Genomic DNA, 15,330 nt, shown 5'->3' with positions numbered 1-15,330 from the left:
AGAAACAAAGTTCACATTCGTGTAAAACCTTTATAAATAAACAACAAACAAACCAAAAAACGTGGCTATTTTTTAACAGAAGTTTTAAATAATAATGTGAACATCTTTCTGACCTTGGTGTGTTTTCCCCCTGGCTTGTAGCTGGTAATTGACCTTAGCAATCCAGACTGTCCTGCTTCTCAAAGTGCTCTTGTTAATATTTATTGGTGCACTATGTTACATTTTTAATAATATATGCTAGTAAAAAGTGACTGATACATGCTACCCATGTATGATCACTGATACTGATGATATCAATATCATGATGGCAGTTTTGTGACACTTAATGAAATCGTAATATAAATTCTAAGTTATACAATTCACAACCTGCCATGTGTTTGAGGAGAATGAACTCTTATCTAAGCTGTAGTCCAAAAATGATGAACTACTTGGTGGTTCAATCCTTCGCTGCTCCATCCTGAAATCACGCCAATTAACGAACTTTTATTATGAAGCCACACGCTGAGCCTTTTCTCCGTCGCCATGTTGTTTGTTGTATGAGAGGAGCAAGGCGTGGATCGAGACGGGGTTTAGTTATAGTAACTTACAGCTAACGCCAGAGGTCGCACAACTTCCACGGGACAAAGTCGGAGCGTGTTTATGTAGGTCAGTACAGCCAAAAGTATCATAGCAAGGCCATCTACAGACAGCACGCTGCAGCCAGTTGGATGATTTGTGGCATGTTGTTGTATCTTGGTCTAACTCAGTGAGTGTCAGCAGTTATTGTGGCAGCATGTCAGTCAGGAATTTGACTTATTAAACGTGGAAGTCGGAATAAAACAATGTGAAAGTTATTGTTTCTGTTAGTTTTTTAAGTTTTCTTCATCTATCCATGTGGACCTGCTCTAACGCACTTTGCACGGCTTGCCAGTGAGAGTAAACATGTTTCAGCTTATTTTTCAAATGATCCTTCTTTAAGCAGTTATTTACAGAGCACTGGTTTTTCAGACATAACCCTGTTATGTAGTTTTATCTTGAATGTGCGTCTTTCTCTGTCAGATTGTGCGCTCTCGGTTCGTTTTGCGTCGTCAGTGAAGTTTTGCTGATCTGCTGCAGGCGGGCGGTGCGCCACAGACACCCACCCGCCCCAAACACAAGCGGAGCGTGCATCATGAACGGATTTCACGGCTGACATTTTATAAGGACAGAACACACTGACTAAGAGATAAATGTATGACGAACGCTGGTAAAAATAATTTTGTTAAAAATATAAGACCGAAATGTTGCCCGAACACCAAACCGGAAAGCGAAGGAGGACGAAGCTGTGAGAACGGATCTGTCCTACGAGGCTTGAAACCATCACGGCGCTCCACGGGAGGAGCGAGACGGGGATAACGAGCTCCAAAAGAAGAAGAGGAGGGGGAAAATGCTTAAAGTTTGGCCGTGTTGTTATCTACAAGTGCGACTCAGCAGCAGCATCAGAAAATGAGCAGGAATTAAACGAAGAATGCATGTCGTTTGGGATATAGCTGTGATTTTGCAAACATATATCATCTGCACTTCATCAGGTAAGGAAGCGAAAGAAGCCAGCATCCTTCACAGCTTTTAACAAATGAGGAATAGAAGGGAGCATGGGTACATTACATTCATGTGTGATAGAAGATAGACTCTGCTGAAATGTTACATAATAGTGACTTAGGCTGCTGATAAAAGACCTATAGTAATCTGCCAATTAGGTAAATCATCGCCTACTCATCTTTGAGTGTGTTTTATGAGTCAACAGGCTCTTCGCACAGAGACATACGGCAGCACGCTGGTGTGAGCCTGACCATGAAATGCATGCTGCAGAACTCTCATCAAAACCACACACACACACACACACACACACACACACACACACACACACACACACACACACACACACACACACACACACACGTGCACTTTACAGAGGTAGTAGCTCAGATTAGGCTACTCACAGTGGCCTGAACCCAAACTACAAAGGCTCTGTGAGTATATATAGCTCATGAATTTCACTGCCCATGTGTCAGAGAGCTCTACTGTGCGGTGCTGTCAGCAGGGGTAACCACCCATTTAGTCAAGATTCCCACAAGTCAAGCCTTCCTACTCATCAGTGTCGAGGCAGCCAACCTTAGATTCTTAACAAAACATGACTGGCTGGCCTGGTCATAATTATATTTTCACATTGATTTGCAGGCTTCAAAAGAAAAACAATGCAAATAAACACGTTATAATGTATCATAACTTCATTACAATAGTTCCAAATCAGAATGAAACTATAAAGATGCTCAAAGAATAGGCTAACAACAGTGTCAATTCCCCAATAAAGGCCATTCTGATCAGTACCACTCCACACATTGCCCATGTTTCATGTTTCATTTCATTTCAAATTAGGCTGGGTATAAATTACCCAGTTCGGTGGAGACACTGTGATAAAACATGGCAAAAAAGGAGAAACGTTTGAGTTGTAAGCCATGCATGTTAATGGGCTAACCGGGTGGCTCAGAGTCAAATATTTTAATTTCACTCTTCTCTCAAATGATCAGTTTTAAAGAGGTAGTAGTGATTTAGTGTCTCACTTCAATAGTCATCTGTAAAGTAACTGAACTAACCTGCATGGAAGGTGCTTTAATTGACTGATTGCATTTAAAAGTGGAAAAACGGTAGACTGTATATCAACAGTGGATGCCACATTGGTTCCTAGAAACTGCATTTTAAACCATGAATGATAGCATTTTGGTTGTTCCCATGTTTTTTTTTCTTCCATATTGACAAATGACCACATTCGGGGTTGTTAGCAAGCTGTATCTGTTAACTTTATGGATGCAACTGACATATGTACCTGCTAATTAATGCTAAGTTACAGATTAAAAAATGCAAAGAAAATGAAATCACCAAAGTGGAAAGACAAACTTCTTGAATGGTCTCTGTCATAGGTCATTAGGTCATATTATTTGTCAGATAATTAAATTAAAATGCAAAATACAAGGTATGAGCACCTGCTGATTAATGAAGGTGAGGCCTAGCAGACAGCTACTGGCTGCGGCTCTCTGTGTCGACATCTTTACAGATGTGTGCAGAGTAGTGGTGGCATACACTTGGTTCTAGCAGAAAAAACCTTTATAATTTATATTTATAAAATATAAATATAATATGTTTTTGGTGCAAGGGGACAGTACTGGCTGATACTTGTTCTTTAAAGTAGGGGACTGCTTCAGGAGTTAATCAGGCATCCAACTGTGCTTGAAATGAATTCTGAAATCAGTCAGGGGCAGTCAATTTTGTGCTAAAATCAGGCCCGAGCATTTTACCTGAAGAAAGTATGCACACCTTTTCAATAATAATAATAATATTATTAGTTACAGCATCGGATTCCAGTTAGTAGTAATATAATAGAATTATTACATCAGTGTTCAGATCTGAAGAATATGTTTGTCAGTCCACAGACATGCAGGTCATTAGAATGGGGAATGTGAGTCGTCCTTGGAAAGGATAGCACACCTACTCAGTAGTTAACTGCATCGACTTCGCATCGACTGTTTCTGACATGTTGCAATTCGTTTGTAACATGTCAGTGTCCTGGTTCTGCTATTCTGAAGTAGCCATCACATCCTGGCAGCCCTGTTTTAATTGTGCTGCTGCTGCCAGGTAGGTTGATCACAACGTGCTGAGTTGGATGGTAACTGAGCAAATCCCCAGTCAGAGGTAGCCTGAGGCTAGAAACACACAATACACGGTGTGAGGAATTGTGCACCACCAACTTCCATAGGAATAAATGTATCATGCATAAGCAAATCTCCAGTTTGACTTACACTGAAAGCTTAATTACATCTCTCTCTCCACACACACACACACACACACACACACACACACACACACACACACACCTATCTATCTATCTATCTATCTATCTATCTATCTATCTATCTATCTATCTATCTATCTATCTATCTATCTATCTATCTAGTCTTATATATATATATATATATATATATATATATATATATATATATATATGTGAGTTGTGATTGCAGGCTGGTCTCAAGAGTTTTGGATGAATGAAATTCTAGTACTTGTAGTTATTATATTTCCTCAAATCATTTACAGGACTCTGGTTCATTTATCTGTCATGGTGACATAATCCCTTATTTCTTTCCCTACCTGTCTCTCATGTTTACTTTAAAACATACCATTTAACTGTAGCCAAACATTGCACATTGAAGGTGCCCGAGACATCCTCAGTGTTTCAAACAGCTGACTGCACCCTCTTTGCACACCTGCACCTGCTTTCTTCATTTAGCCCTCTAGTTTAAATATCAGCTATTTTTGCTGTACCTTCTGCCAGACTGTCAAAGTTCTACTACTTTCAACTTGTTTATGCAGCATGTTTGTCACCTTTACTCCTAATGTGATCATTAGATTAGGACATGTCAGTTTGCTAGCATTAAGTTTGTTAGAAATGTGTGCTGTTTATAATATTAGTTTTAAAGTATAATTTGAGTTTTTACTTTGTCTGTATGCATTCCCAGTTTCCCAGTTTAATAATATTGAACACAACACTGTTCCCAGCTGGGCCAACTTGTTTGCTGTCTACCTGGGACTGGACATCAATCTGGTGCCAGTGTTTCCAGTGAACAGATGTAGTAGTTTTGGCACACATGTTGGAGGTAGCTACTCTTCAGGGCACAGCTACACAGGCCTAGGGAACGGTTAGTGACCGCCTGGCAACCAGTGGTTGCTAGGGAAAAATGAGTTTTCCCTGAGGAATTGGTGAGTGGTTCTGGGAGAGTGGTTGCTGTTGCTAGGTGAAATCATTTGGAAAGAGGTAGTGCACTGAAAACCTTGCGATTGCGATTACACAGTTTGCATGGAAGACATCAACTTATCTGCAAATGTTCGGTAACTAACCACTGAGTCGTAGTGAAACTTGAAAAAGACTGATACAAAGTGCAACTGGAGACCATTTGCCTCCAAACTAAAAGTTCCACCTTTTGAAATGTGTTGATTTCAGTGGTAAGGCTAACTGGTTGATATACAATTTTCTCTTGAGAGGAGACGTTGCTGGGAATGGCTGACTGGTCTCTAGACCTGTGTGACTGAGACCTTACTAAAACAGGAAGAATATGCGATTCTTATGATAGATGAATAAACAGAAAGTATAAAAGATGGAGGCAGCTACGATGATGTCAAAAACCTGCTTTGGAGTGTGATTTTAAGGCTCAAACTTTGGCATTTTTGCTGCGATAAAAGAGGAAAATGGAAAAGAGGATGGAGTGCCAACGCTAGCTAGCTAATAAAAAGTTAAAGTAGCACAGAAACAAACTCAAACCAAAGGATAGTGTTCTCACTGCCACTGGATGTTATTTATATGAAAAGCCCTTTCCAGTAACCTGGACTAACTCGTGAGATTTTCTTGATAGTCACTGTAATTGGTTGCAGTCATAGAAAACAATAGAAATCATTGTTTTATTGTGTACATGAATTGAAAATTCTGTTAACGAAATCTTAAAGTTATGTAAGCAGTGGATTGTAGTTCTTGAAAGATCTAAATCAGCCAAAATTGGAATTGGCAGGAGCAAAACAGGAAACCAGGATTGGCCAAGAAAATTAAAAATTACAATTAATGCATTTCTAGTTTTCCAAGTTATACATATAGGCGCCAAATAATTGCCGGCACGATCAGATGCAGTTCTCTTCGAATGACAGAAGCCAGGGCCAGAGTGAAGCCAGTTTTTTTTTTTTTATCCTGGGACCATACTACATTTTCTTTTTTCGTGATGCAGGGAATTGGATGAACAAAAAAACTGCAGTTCACTTCTTACTATTTTTCCTGTTTTTCCTGTTTCTCATCAGCCTCTGCTGCAACACTTACATCTGTTTATGCCTTAGATACCTTCCGCTGGGCTGCTGTAGTCTCTCTGCACTGTTTGTTTCCCATTCATGTCTTCAGTTCTCAGTATTAGACAGAGTTAGGGGTGGGCGATAGAAACGATATACGATAGAAACGATATAAATTTGGCCAACAATAGAGATTTTGACTATACTGGTCTATTGCGATAGCGCATGTTGATGATGTAATCAAGCTGCGCCTGTTTTGGTCGGAAGCATCCAACCATTATCATCTGCAAATTATGCCGGGCGACAGTCATAGCAAAGAGATGAAGCACTTTTGAAATATGGTGAAAAGCCAAAAACGGCGCTTCCTCCACTTCCGTAACATTGATTCATTAATGTTGAATTCTCTCGCAGCTGCTCTATTCCCATGTTGTTGCAGTATATTAATAACTAACCTCGTATTGTGGATGAATAATCTCAGTTGTTCTCCTGACTGACGTTTGGCCCGTGTATAGCATCCTGCTATGCGATTACATTTGTCCCTAATGACCAGAATCCCTCACGTTAACTTTTATCGAGTGGAAGAAAAGTTGGCGTTCATCCTCCAGCTTCACTGTGCTAATGTTATGCTAACATAGCTGTGTTGCTAGCAATCACGTAGCACAACATTATATACCAGGTAGTCCAACTTCAGTAACCCTGCAAATGCCATTGCTGTTTAGTTTCCTGTCTTCATTTATGTTGGAAGTGATAGCAGAGCTGTACGTTTTAATTAGTTTCAAAAATCTCTCAGTCAGAACATGGCATGTCATGTTTAGGTGGAAACTAGCGAGCTAACTTCCTGTTAACTTCTAACTCCGTTAAATTTAATAAATTCTGTTTTCATGGATGCATGGATGTTAAACTTAATTGTTACGCCTGCTAAAGCAGCAATGCTGATGATTTTATTAAAGATGAAAGAATTTAGACTGTTTTTAACTCTCAGTGTTCGTTTGATTTGGGACCTGAAGCGGACGGAGTTTTGGACCAAGATTACTCCGCGAAGTTCCTCACTACAGCAGCCGTAATGCTGTGACAATCGATCAAAACATTTTTTAACAGATTTCTGCACGCCAAAATCGGTTCGAGGTCAGTAAGCACAACCAGAATTCATACATAAGGCACACTCTCGATTTTTGAGAAAATTAAAGGATTTTAAGTGTGCCTTATAGTGTGGAAAATACGTTATACAGAAGAAAAGAATATATCGCGATATATATCGTTACCGCATGTGCTTCAGATTATATCGCGATATGGATTTTAGGCCATATCGCACAGCCTTAGACAGAGTACACTCTGGACAATCTGCCAATGTGATGTAGGAACAACACAGATTCACGCTCACATTCACACCTATGGGCAATTTAGAATCACCCTTTAACCAAACCCCACTAACTGCATGTGTTTGGACTGTGGGGGGAAGCCGGAGTACCTGGAGAGAACCCAGGCAGGTAGGGCTGTGCGATATGATGAAATATATTGGATGAGGAAATGAAAACATTTATCGTTTCATATTATACACTATTGTTTGTTTCGTGGTGTTGCAAAATACACTGTTTACGGCAATAATTTTTCATCGTTTGGATGGGTCACTATGTGGATGCAGGGACAGAGAATACCAGCATGGCCAGTGAAGATGAGGCAGAACCAGGTAGCTCCAAACAGAAGGACCAGTCAAAACAAATCAAGGACCTTATTCCTAAACGAGGGGCTACCTCTGTAGCATGGACATGGTTTGATTATGAAAAGTCTGACATGGACCAGAAAGCTGTACTATGCAAATTTTGCTGCAAACTGATCCCCACCACAGACTCAAACATGACAAACCTCTTCTACCACCTATGCAAGAATCCTGTAGAAGAGTATGGATAGAGTTTATGGATGAGAAGCAAAAAAGAGCCGTCAGGTGCTCAAAATAAACCTTAGACTCAAACGTTAGAACAAGCTTTTACCAGCAGCACGCCGTGTAATAAATACTCACAAAGAAAATGGCGGCCTTTACAGGTTATATCTAAAAATATATAAACATTGGTCAAAACACTCGACTCCAGGTACACGACGTCCCGCTGAAAACACTTCACACAAGTTGAGTTGCCTGAGATTCACAGAATTGACAGAAAAAGCACAATTTTGTGATATATATCGTTATCGGGATGAGAAATGTCTTATATTGGGATATGAGATTTTGGTCATATTGCACAGCCCTACATGCAGGTGGTGGAGTCAAATACAGGACCTTCGTGCTGCGAGGGAACAGCACTAACTACTCCATCTTTTTATCCTCAGATTCTATATTATACAGATCATTTTGTACAAAACAAGGGGTACACTTTTTTTTATAGTAGTGCTAAATTTACTAAAGTTGTGGACTATTTAGGGAGAAGGGAGTTGCGTCAGGTAGTGACGTCCATGTCATTGTCTGCAGTGTTACAGCTGCAGAGGCGTTAACAGTGTTTGCGTAACCTATTTCATTCCAGTCTGTAGGTTAAGCAGAGTCAAACTGATGTGGGATTGATGCGTGAAAGTGCTATAAAATGTTGTCTCCTTCTCTTTTTCCCTGCAGCTCAGCCTATTACATCCAAGCTTGATGACAGTTGGTGGGCATATAAGGATGTTGTCCAGGGGAGCTTTGTTCCAGGTAAATGATCTCCATCAAAGTCAAATACAATGGTTCAACACCAGATCAAATGTGTAAAGATGTTAGTCACTGACACAAGGGTTTCATTTTTTGGATCATAGTTTGTTAAATAAAATTCAAAATCTTTGAATTTAACAAATGAAGCTGATTATTAAGTTGCATATTTGTGTACCACACATGCATGTGTGTTGTTAACACTGCATTTTAGACCCAATCAAAATTTGGCTTCATTAAAGTCTTTAGAACTTAGCAACAGTGATGTACCCATAGGCGTTTCCCTGGTTACAGGTGGTTTCCAGACAGTTGCCGACTGGTCTCTAGACCGGTGTGACTGGGCCTAACCAAGCATGAAAGACTGGAGTGGTGGTGGTTTGCATAGTGGGTTGGAGTGTGGAGTAATCATAGGCAAGCTAAAGCAGGTCAAAAAGTTGGCCATATATGAAATTTATCAATTGGATATGGAGAAAGGTGTCAGCTGATCCACCAGGATTGATGCTAAGCTTGACTTTGGGGGCTACTAAAGTAATGCTACATTTAATTAGACACCTAACTATATTTTTTATAAAATTACAAACACATTTTATGTTTCCTCCTTTTAAAAGAACAAGCTTTTTTGGCTGTGGGGTGGTGTTAGACATCCACTCCAGTTATACAAGGTAATGTTACTCAGCAGCATTTGTTAAAATATTAAATGCATATGTACATTTATTCTGATGTGGTTCTGCTCAGTGTGTGCTGAACGGGGAGCTCATTTGTACAAGCCTCGGGACAATCACAACTTATGGTTCCCACATGCTACAACAGCATTGTGATGTAGTGTTTAACAAGGTCACATCACAGGAAGGTCTTTGGCTGAATCTGCTGTTTGCCTGAGGAGTCTGTAGAGCTGTTGAGGAGGAAGTGTGCCCTTTATCTTTTCAAAGAAACTTGGATGAAAAGGGCTGTCTTTTTCTAAATGTCTTTTTGGTGATCTTAAAAGCCTTTTACTTTTCAATTTTTGAGCCATATCTTCACATTGTTTTGAGGAAAGTTGTGTTTTCAACATCTTTTTCCAAGTTTACCCTCGGTAGGAAGGAGCGCCTTTTTTTGTAAGTTACATTTTAACTATTTTTTTGTTAACATAAGCAATAACTTGCTTTTTCTTTAAAAAACAGCTGAAAGGCTAATTCAGCAGCAACAAGTGGCTTTCGTTTCACTTCCTGCAGTCCTTTTGCTTCGTGTCTTTCTGTCTGAATAGCACGTGCTGAGTTCACTCAATTTATTAAGTTTTGACTGCGACAAAAAAGCACACACTGAAATCTACAGTTACTTTTATTTTTATGCATTCATGACGGAAGCCTGCTGTGTCTTTAATATGTATAATGAGTTAATGAATGCCTTTACTGTCGCTGCAAAGAGTCAAAGAAAAGGGGCTGCCTGTGTTTGACTGCACAATAGTCAAAGAAGGAAATCATAAACAAACAGAATAGTCATTAACAATAATGACAAAAAAGGTCTTGAAGAAATTTAATATGTACTGGTTGTTGTTCTGCATAATAATGAAGAGTCGCGTGTTGATTTGAGGTCCTTTTTAAAAGATTCAAGCAGCCCCATGTGGTGGTTTTTCTTTGATTCTGGTACAAATGTTCTTAATGCAAGTAAGTGATTTTTTTTTCTGTAACGTGAGAAAAGGGAAAGCACACCTATATGTACGATCCAATGCTTTACTAACATGACCCCGAAATAAGGGGTTTGAAGCTTATTGTCCTTGTAGTCATACATTCCCTTTTTTCTTCTTCACTCTGGTGTCGATGCTGTCTGTAGCTACTGGAGAGATTTCATCACTCAACGTGATGCAGGGTTTTGCAGTATCTTTCAACATCAACATTCTTTTCGTGTTGACATCAGGGCCAGCGATCACAGACTGTATTAGTAAATGACTTTGGAGATGATGTAGATGAGGGGCACATTCATTCACCTTTATACTTCTGCCTGTCACATGCAATTAATTAACTCGAGCCAAGGTAATGGAGTTGCCGAGGCACTGCAGCTGGTCTTCCTCGCTGTGCCTCTGCACGTGTAGAAGGAGCTGGGATAATTTTATAATTACTTTGAAATCAGCTGAGTTTAATTTGGAGTTGTACTTTCATGCTCGTGCAAGAGTCGTGCTTTTAGATGCTGCGCCTCCTGTTTTAGAATGAGACTGAAATAATTCCAAATGAAGAAGTGTGATTGTGTGTGTGTGCATGTGTGAATTGCCTTCTGGGAAATTTGAGACTGTCAGTAGGCTCATCACATCAGCGAGCGTAGCCCGACTTTGACTACTGCTTTTTCACCCTCGATCTACTTTCACATGGCACCTTTCTTCTTGCTTTGTGTGAGTGCTGTGCCAGCACAGGAGAAATGCCTGCTTCAAGCTGTTTTTGGAGAGTAAAGTGGGAATGTAGTCAGCAGAAAAAAAGAAAGAAAATGGAATGGTATTCAAAACTCAGTTCACTGTCATCTTGTGCGTATTTGCTGTGATCACCTTTGCACCCTCATGAGATACACAGGCTGAGATAAGAGAGGGACACAGCTGTGGGTGTTTTTCAAAAGGAAAATGGACTGAGATGAGTGTCTGCAACCTCTAAAGAGAAACACAAATTCATATAGCCTCTAGAGCGAGATTACTGTGAGATGCTCCACCAGATTTTGTAGGGAGCACAAATGAGCCAACTACTGGGCTACTTTGTCGTAAACACTGAGATTTTCAGAATAACAGATAAGAGGAGGCAGAGAGGAAGGAGTCTGGCATTGCTACTGTGGTTAGCTCATGAGCTATTTCTTTGGCACCGTAAAATACAAAACTAAATATAACACGAGATACAGTATGCACCGCAGAAACCATGCAACACCGGAGAGCCTTTGGCAGACGTATATGGCAACAAGTATCTCTGGTCCTCCACTTCACTTCACAGGTTCAACCAACAGCACCTATACTGAGAAAATAATCTCATATCCACCAGGAACGCCAGCAAGATGTCACATAATTTAAACGGTACTTATTTTTTGCATCCATACTTGGCTCACCAAGCTAGAAATGACTGTCAAAATGAACAGTTAATGAATCATCAGATGTGACTTATTCGAAGCTGGAGATTGGTTAACTGGCGCAGCCCGCTAGATCTCCAAGTTAAAGCAAAAAGCAAATGTTCACATGGCCCTGAGTAAACTGATTACCCTATATCGATTTTTGAAGTAAAAAGAAGCAAGAGCCTGTTCTCGTTCCCAGGATGTATATTATTGCACTGGTGGTACAAGGCGTCCTTTTCAGACCTGGTTATGGTAAAAGTGAGGCACATCTGCTAACCAAGCACCCAAAAGTAGTTTTTAGTGTGAAAAAACTACAGAGAAAAAAAATAATGATAAACTGTAACAAATTATCTTCTTTTACTTTCTTCTAACAATATTAAGCAGTATTCTGATTGGATATTTCTTTGGTGGTTTAGCCTAGTTAAAAATATTTTTGAAGCGTTCTAGTTTTTGGTTTGATTTGAAATATGCTACTTGTGCCTGTCAGGGTTTCTGGGTCTTTGACCCAGTATTCTTAGTTCATGTTCACTGTTTATCTTCTGTCTGCTTCACCTCCTGTTTTATTGTGTTAGCCTTGGTCCATGTGCATTATGTTCCGTCCTCTTCCCGTTTATCATTAGGTCATTATGTTCAGCTGTGTACTCACCAGGTTCTAATCTCTCATCACTCAGCCTGTGTATTTATGTCCCTCAGTTCAACCAGTCCAATGTCTTGTCATTGATGTTATTGTGGTGTTGTCTCTCCGTCTGTATGTTCAGTTAGTCAGTCAGTGCTTCAGTCAGTCGTCCAGCCAGCCATTTTCTCCCTTTGTTCTGTTCATCCACTCCTTATAATAAATCGTCACCTACCTGCGAGTCCTGCGTTTGGGTTCCTTCTTCCTCGCCTCCACCCAACCGCTGACAGTGCCACTGTTTCTGGTAGTTCAGTTCCAATCAATCTTAACATTAAAGCACTTTTGCAGTAGAAAAATACTGACTACCAGTTACAATGCAATGTTCTGCTGGCAAACCTTGGGTCCTGGCATTCACGTGTAAGTTACTTTGACACCTACCACCCACATAAATACAGTTACAAGCCAAGGACACACAAACACACCCATGGCAACAGCAGCCTCTCCCAGCAAGACGATATGTACCAAAATGCCGCAAAAACTGTTAAAGCGCGACTCAAGAAACATGAAAGAGAGCCCGAGGTGCGTGACCCAGCACAGGCTGACTGAGCCTTCTTTAGAAGTGGCATAACAAGGATGATCCACCCCACAACCCACAGGATCCAAAGAACCTGCTGCAATGGCACGACAAAACAGTCCTCAGAGTTCCTGCCTCCAAGGAGTCAAAGGTGATCTGGCCTCACACAGGGAGCCAATATCACAGTTGATATTGCTGTAATGCTTGAGTGGTTTATATGGCCAGTTGTGTAAAGCTGTTGTATTTTCACTTATACTGATTCCAACCGAGAAAAACTAATTATGTTTGAAGGATTTTCAGCTGCAGCCGTTCCTTTCTTTTATACCAGTCATTACAAAGACGGCTTTAAGCTGCTCGCAGTGTCTTTGCATTGCAATTATGCTTTCAATTCAAAGGACGTCAAGTTAGAACAACTAATTTTTCTAGGTTTCAAAGTGATCTAACAATGAGATTTCACTTTAATATAATGATAAGGTATGTTTTACAATGTGCTTCTGAATCAACCTAAAAATATGAACTCATTTAATAATAATAATAATAATGATGGATACTTTATTGATCCCCATGGGGAAATTACTTGTTTTTCTCTGCATTTGACCCATTCACTCAGTGAAGCAGTGGGCAGTCAATTTAACAATTTAACAATTTAACAATTTAACAGTCAATTTGATATTTGCATTAGTTATTCGGTGAGCTTTAGGCTTCAACTTTCTCTCATGCTTTCTCTCCCCATCTCTCTTTCCTTGCATCAGACTCTAAGGGGCGCCAGGTTCATCCTTTCGTTGTACATTTCTTATATATATTTGATCACATCTGTGTTTGGTTGTCTCCCTGTCTCCTTTCATCTTCTCCCTCCCCTTGGCTTTATTCTCTCTCATCTCCTCTGCCCTTTCAGCTTCTCTCCTCCTCCTTCATTCCTTGGTTTCCCCTATGCTTATGGCTGGTCCACTCGTCTGCTTTTCGTTTGCCTCTGCTCTTATTTTCCTGTCTCCTTTTCTCCAGCATATCCAGATTCTGGCCCAGTCACCCACCCTTTTCTCTCCATCTCTTTCTTTGTTATCCTGCTCATTTCTCTCCTTTTGCTTGTTCCCTGCAGCTCAGTCTTCATTCTAGCCTGAGTGGCCAAGAGATGTTGCTGTCATTCACTTGAATTTGCTCACATCTTGAGGGCCATTCAGAGCCAGAGGAAACCTGGACTGTGCGCAGTGGTTGACGATGGCTGATAAGGCCATTTCCTCAGTGAACATTTAAGTGGACATGTGGAAAATAGACAGAGGTTATATTTTGTAGGTCACACTAACCTAAAATGTCATGGTAACAGAAAACACCATGTTGGTCTTGGTGTATTTCATCTTTAATGTGGAAGACTAGCAATAAGCTAAAAGCAAACAGACTCAAGCAGCCTGTCTGAGCGTGAACAAAAACTGAAATCACAAGTTTTAAGATTATTCTTCTAAAGAGTAACAGAGCAGACTTTCACCTATGACAGCAATGCAGAAAACAGAGATGACCCAAAATGTGCTGTAAATTAATGATCCAACTGATACTGTAATTTGTGTGGTAGCAGTGAAGACGCACTGTAGCTAAAGTCATTAGCAAGTATCAAATTAAAGATTTTACATTAAACGTGTTAACAAAAAAATGACACATTTTGCACACTCAACAAAATTCATAGCATAACCTTTTGTTTTGTCAAATACTCCTGTACTCCAGCTAATTGCTAACTCTGTGCAGGGGTACCTTAAAATATAGTGAAGATGGTGTACACATTTACCTTTTACTGCTTAGGGGCACATATGGACCTTTATGGCCCTCAGATAATTACCCATAGGACATACACATGTAAATTGTATCTCCATTCCAAACGCTGACCAATTAGTTTTTATTACATATACTGCACCTGAAAGCAGGTGGGGGAAAAGAGCAAGACAAAGTGCAAGACGCAGATTTTCCCAGCGGGTAACGCTGCTACTTAATGCCACCTCCAGCTTTTTAATACAGACTTTGTAGGTCTATAAATACCAGTTGACTGATGTTTGTATCCTGCGTGGAACAAAATGTCAGAGTCCTGATTTCTACTGTTAGCTTTATTTTCTGACTTTATTCTTCTTATTTTATATAAGTAATTTTAATTTTTGTTTGGGGATGAAAATGACTTGATTGGATTTTGGTTTAGGTTAATGTGGACCTTTTAATGTTAACTTTGGCTTGTTTTGACAGCAGCAGTCAAAACTATGGTTTATATAAAAAAAACTGAATAAAATATTAGTTTAGTCAGGGAGTGTCATTATGAGAATCTTGAATTTTGTGCAGTATATATGTCAGAATGATTTCAGATCTTTCTACAGTGCAGTAAAGTAGTAACAGTAATATGACTAAATGCTCATCCTGGGTAAATAAGGGGAACTCAGTGAACAGTGAATGGAAACTTGTGTTCAGCTACTTATGTTATAAAATGACTACTTGTAGCCATGGTGAGTCCCATTTATCTTCTACGGCTCTGGGGTCGTTCTTCCTAAAGTCTGAGTATGAGTTCGTCAGGGTTATCTGCGCTGTGGATCGGAGTCTGCAAACACAAGC

At 40.0% G+C, this 15,330-nt stretch overlaps 1 protein-coding gene across 1 annotated transcript in view; it reads left to right on the top strand.

Annotated features, from left to right (window-relative positions):
- Positions 1–1,120: 1,120 nt before the first annotated feature.
- The window catches only part of LOC146575491 (carbonic anhydrase-related protein 10-like), a 153,985-nt gene continuing 139,775 nt past the window's right edge, over positions 1,121–15,330 (top strand). Inside the window, exons 1-2 of the mRNA XM_085270208.1 lie at positions 1,121–1,547; positions 8,438–8,512. Of these exons, the coding sequence (XP_085126334.1) occupies positions 1,487–1,547; positions 8,438–8,512 (136 nt within the window). The 5' untranslated portion in view covers positions 1,121–1,486. The remainder of the gene's footprint in view (positions 1,548–8,437; positions 8,513–15,330) is intronic.

This window comes from Mchenga conophoros, linkage group LG4 (genome assembly GCF_057382185.1).
Source record: "Mchenga conophoros isolate Kocher_MC1m ecotype Shallow Benthic linkage group LG4, M_conophoros_male_GT1.1, whole genome shotgun sequence".
Lineage (NCBI taxonomy): Eukaryota > Metazoa > Chordata > Actinopteri > Cichliformes > Cichlidae > Mchenga > Mchenga conophoros.
Note: the sequence above shows the minus strand (reverse complement) of the source record. Positions and strands in the feature narration are given on the sequence as shown.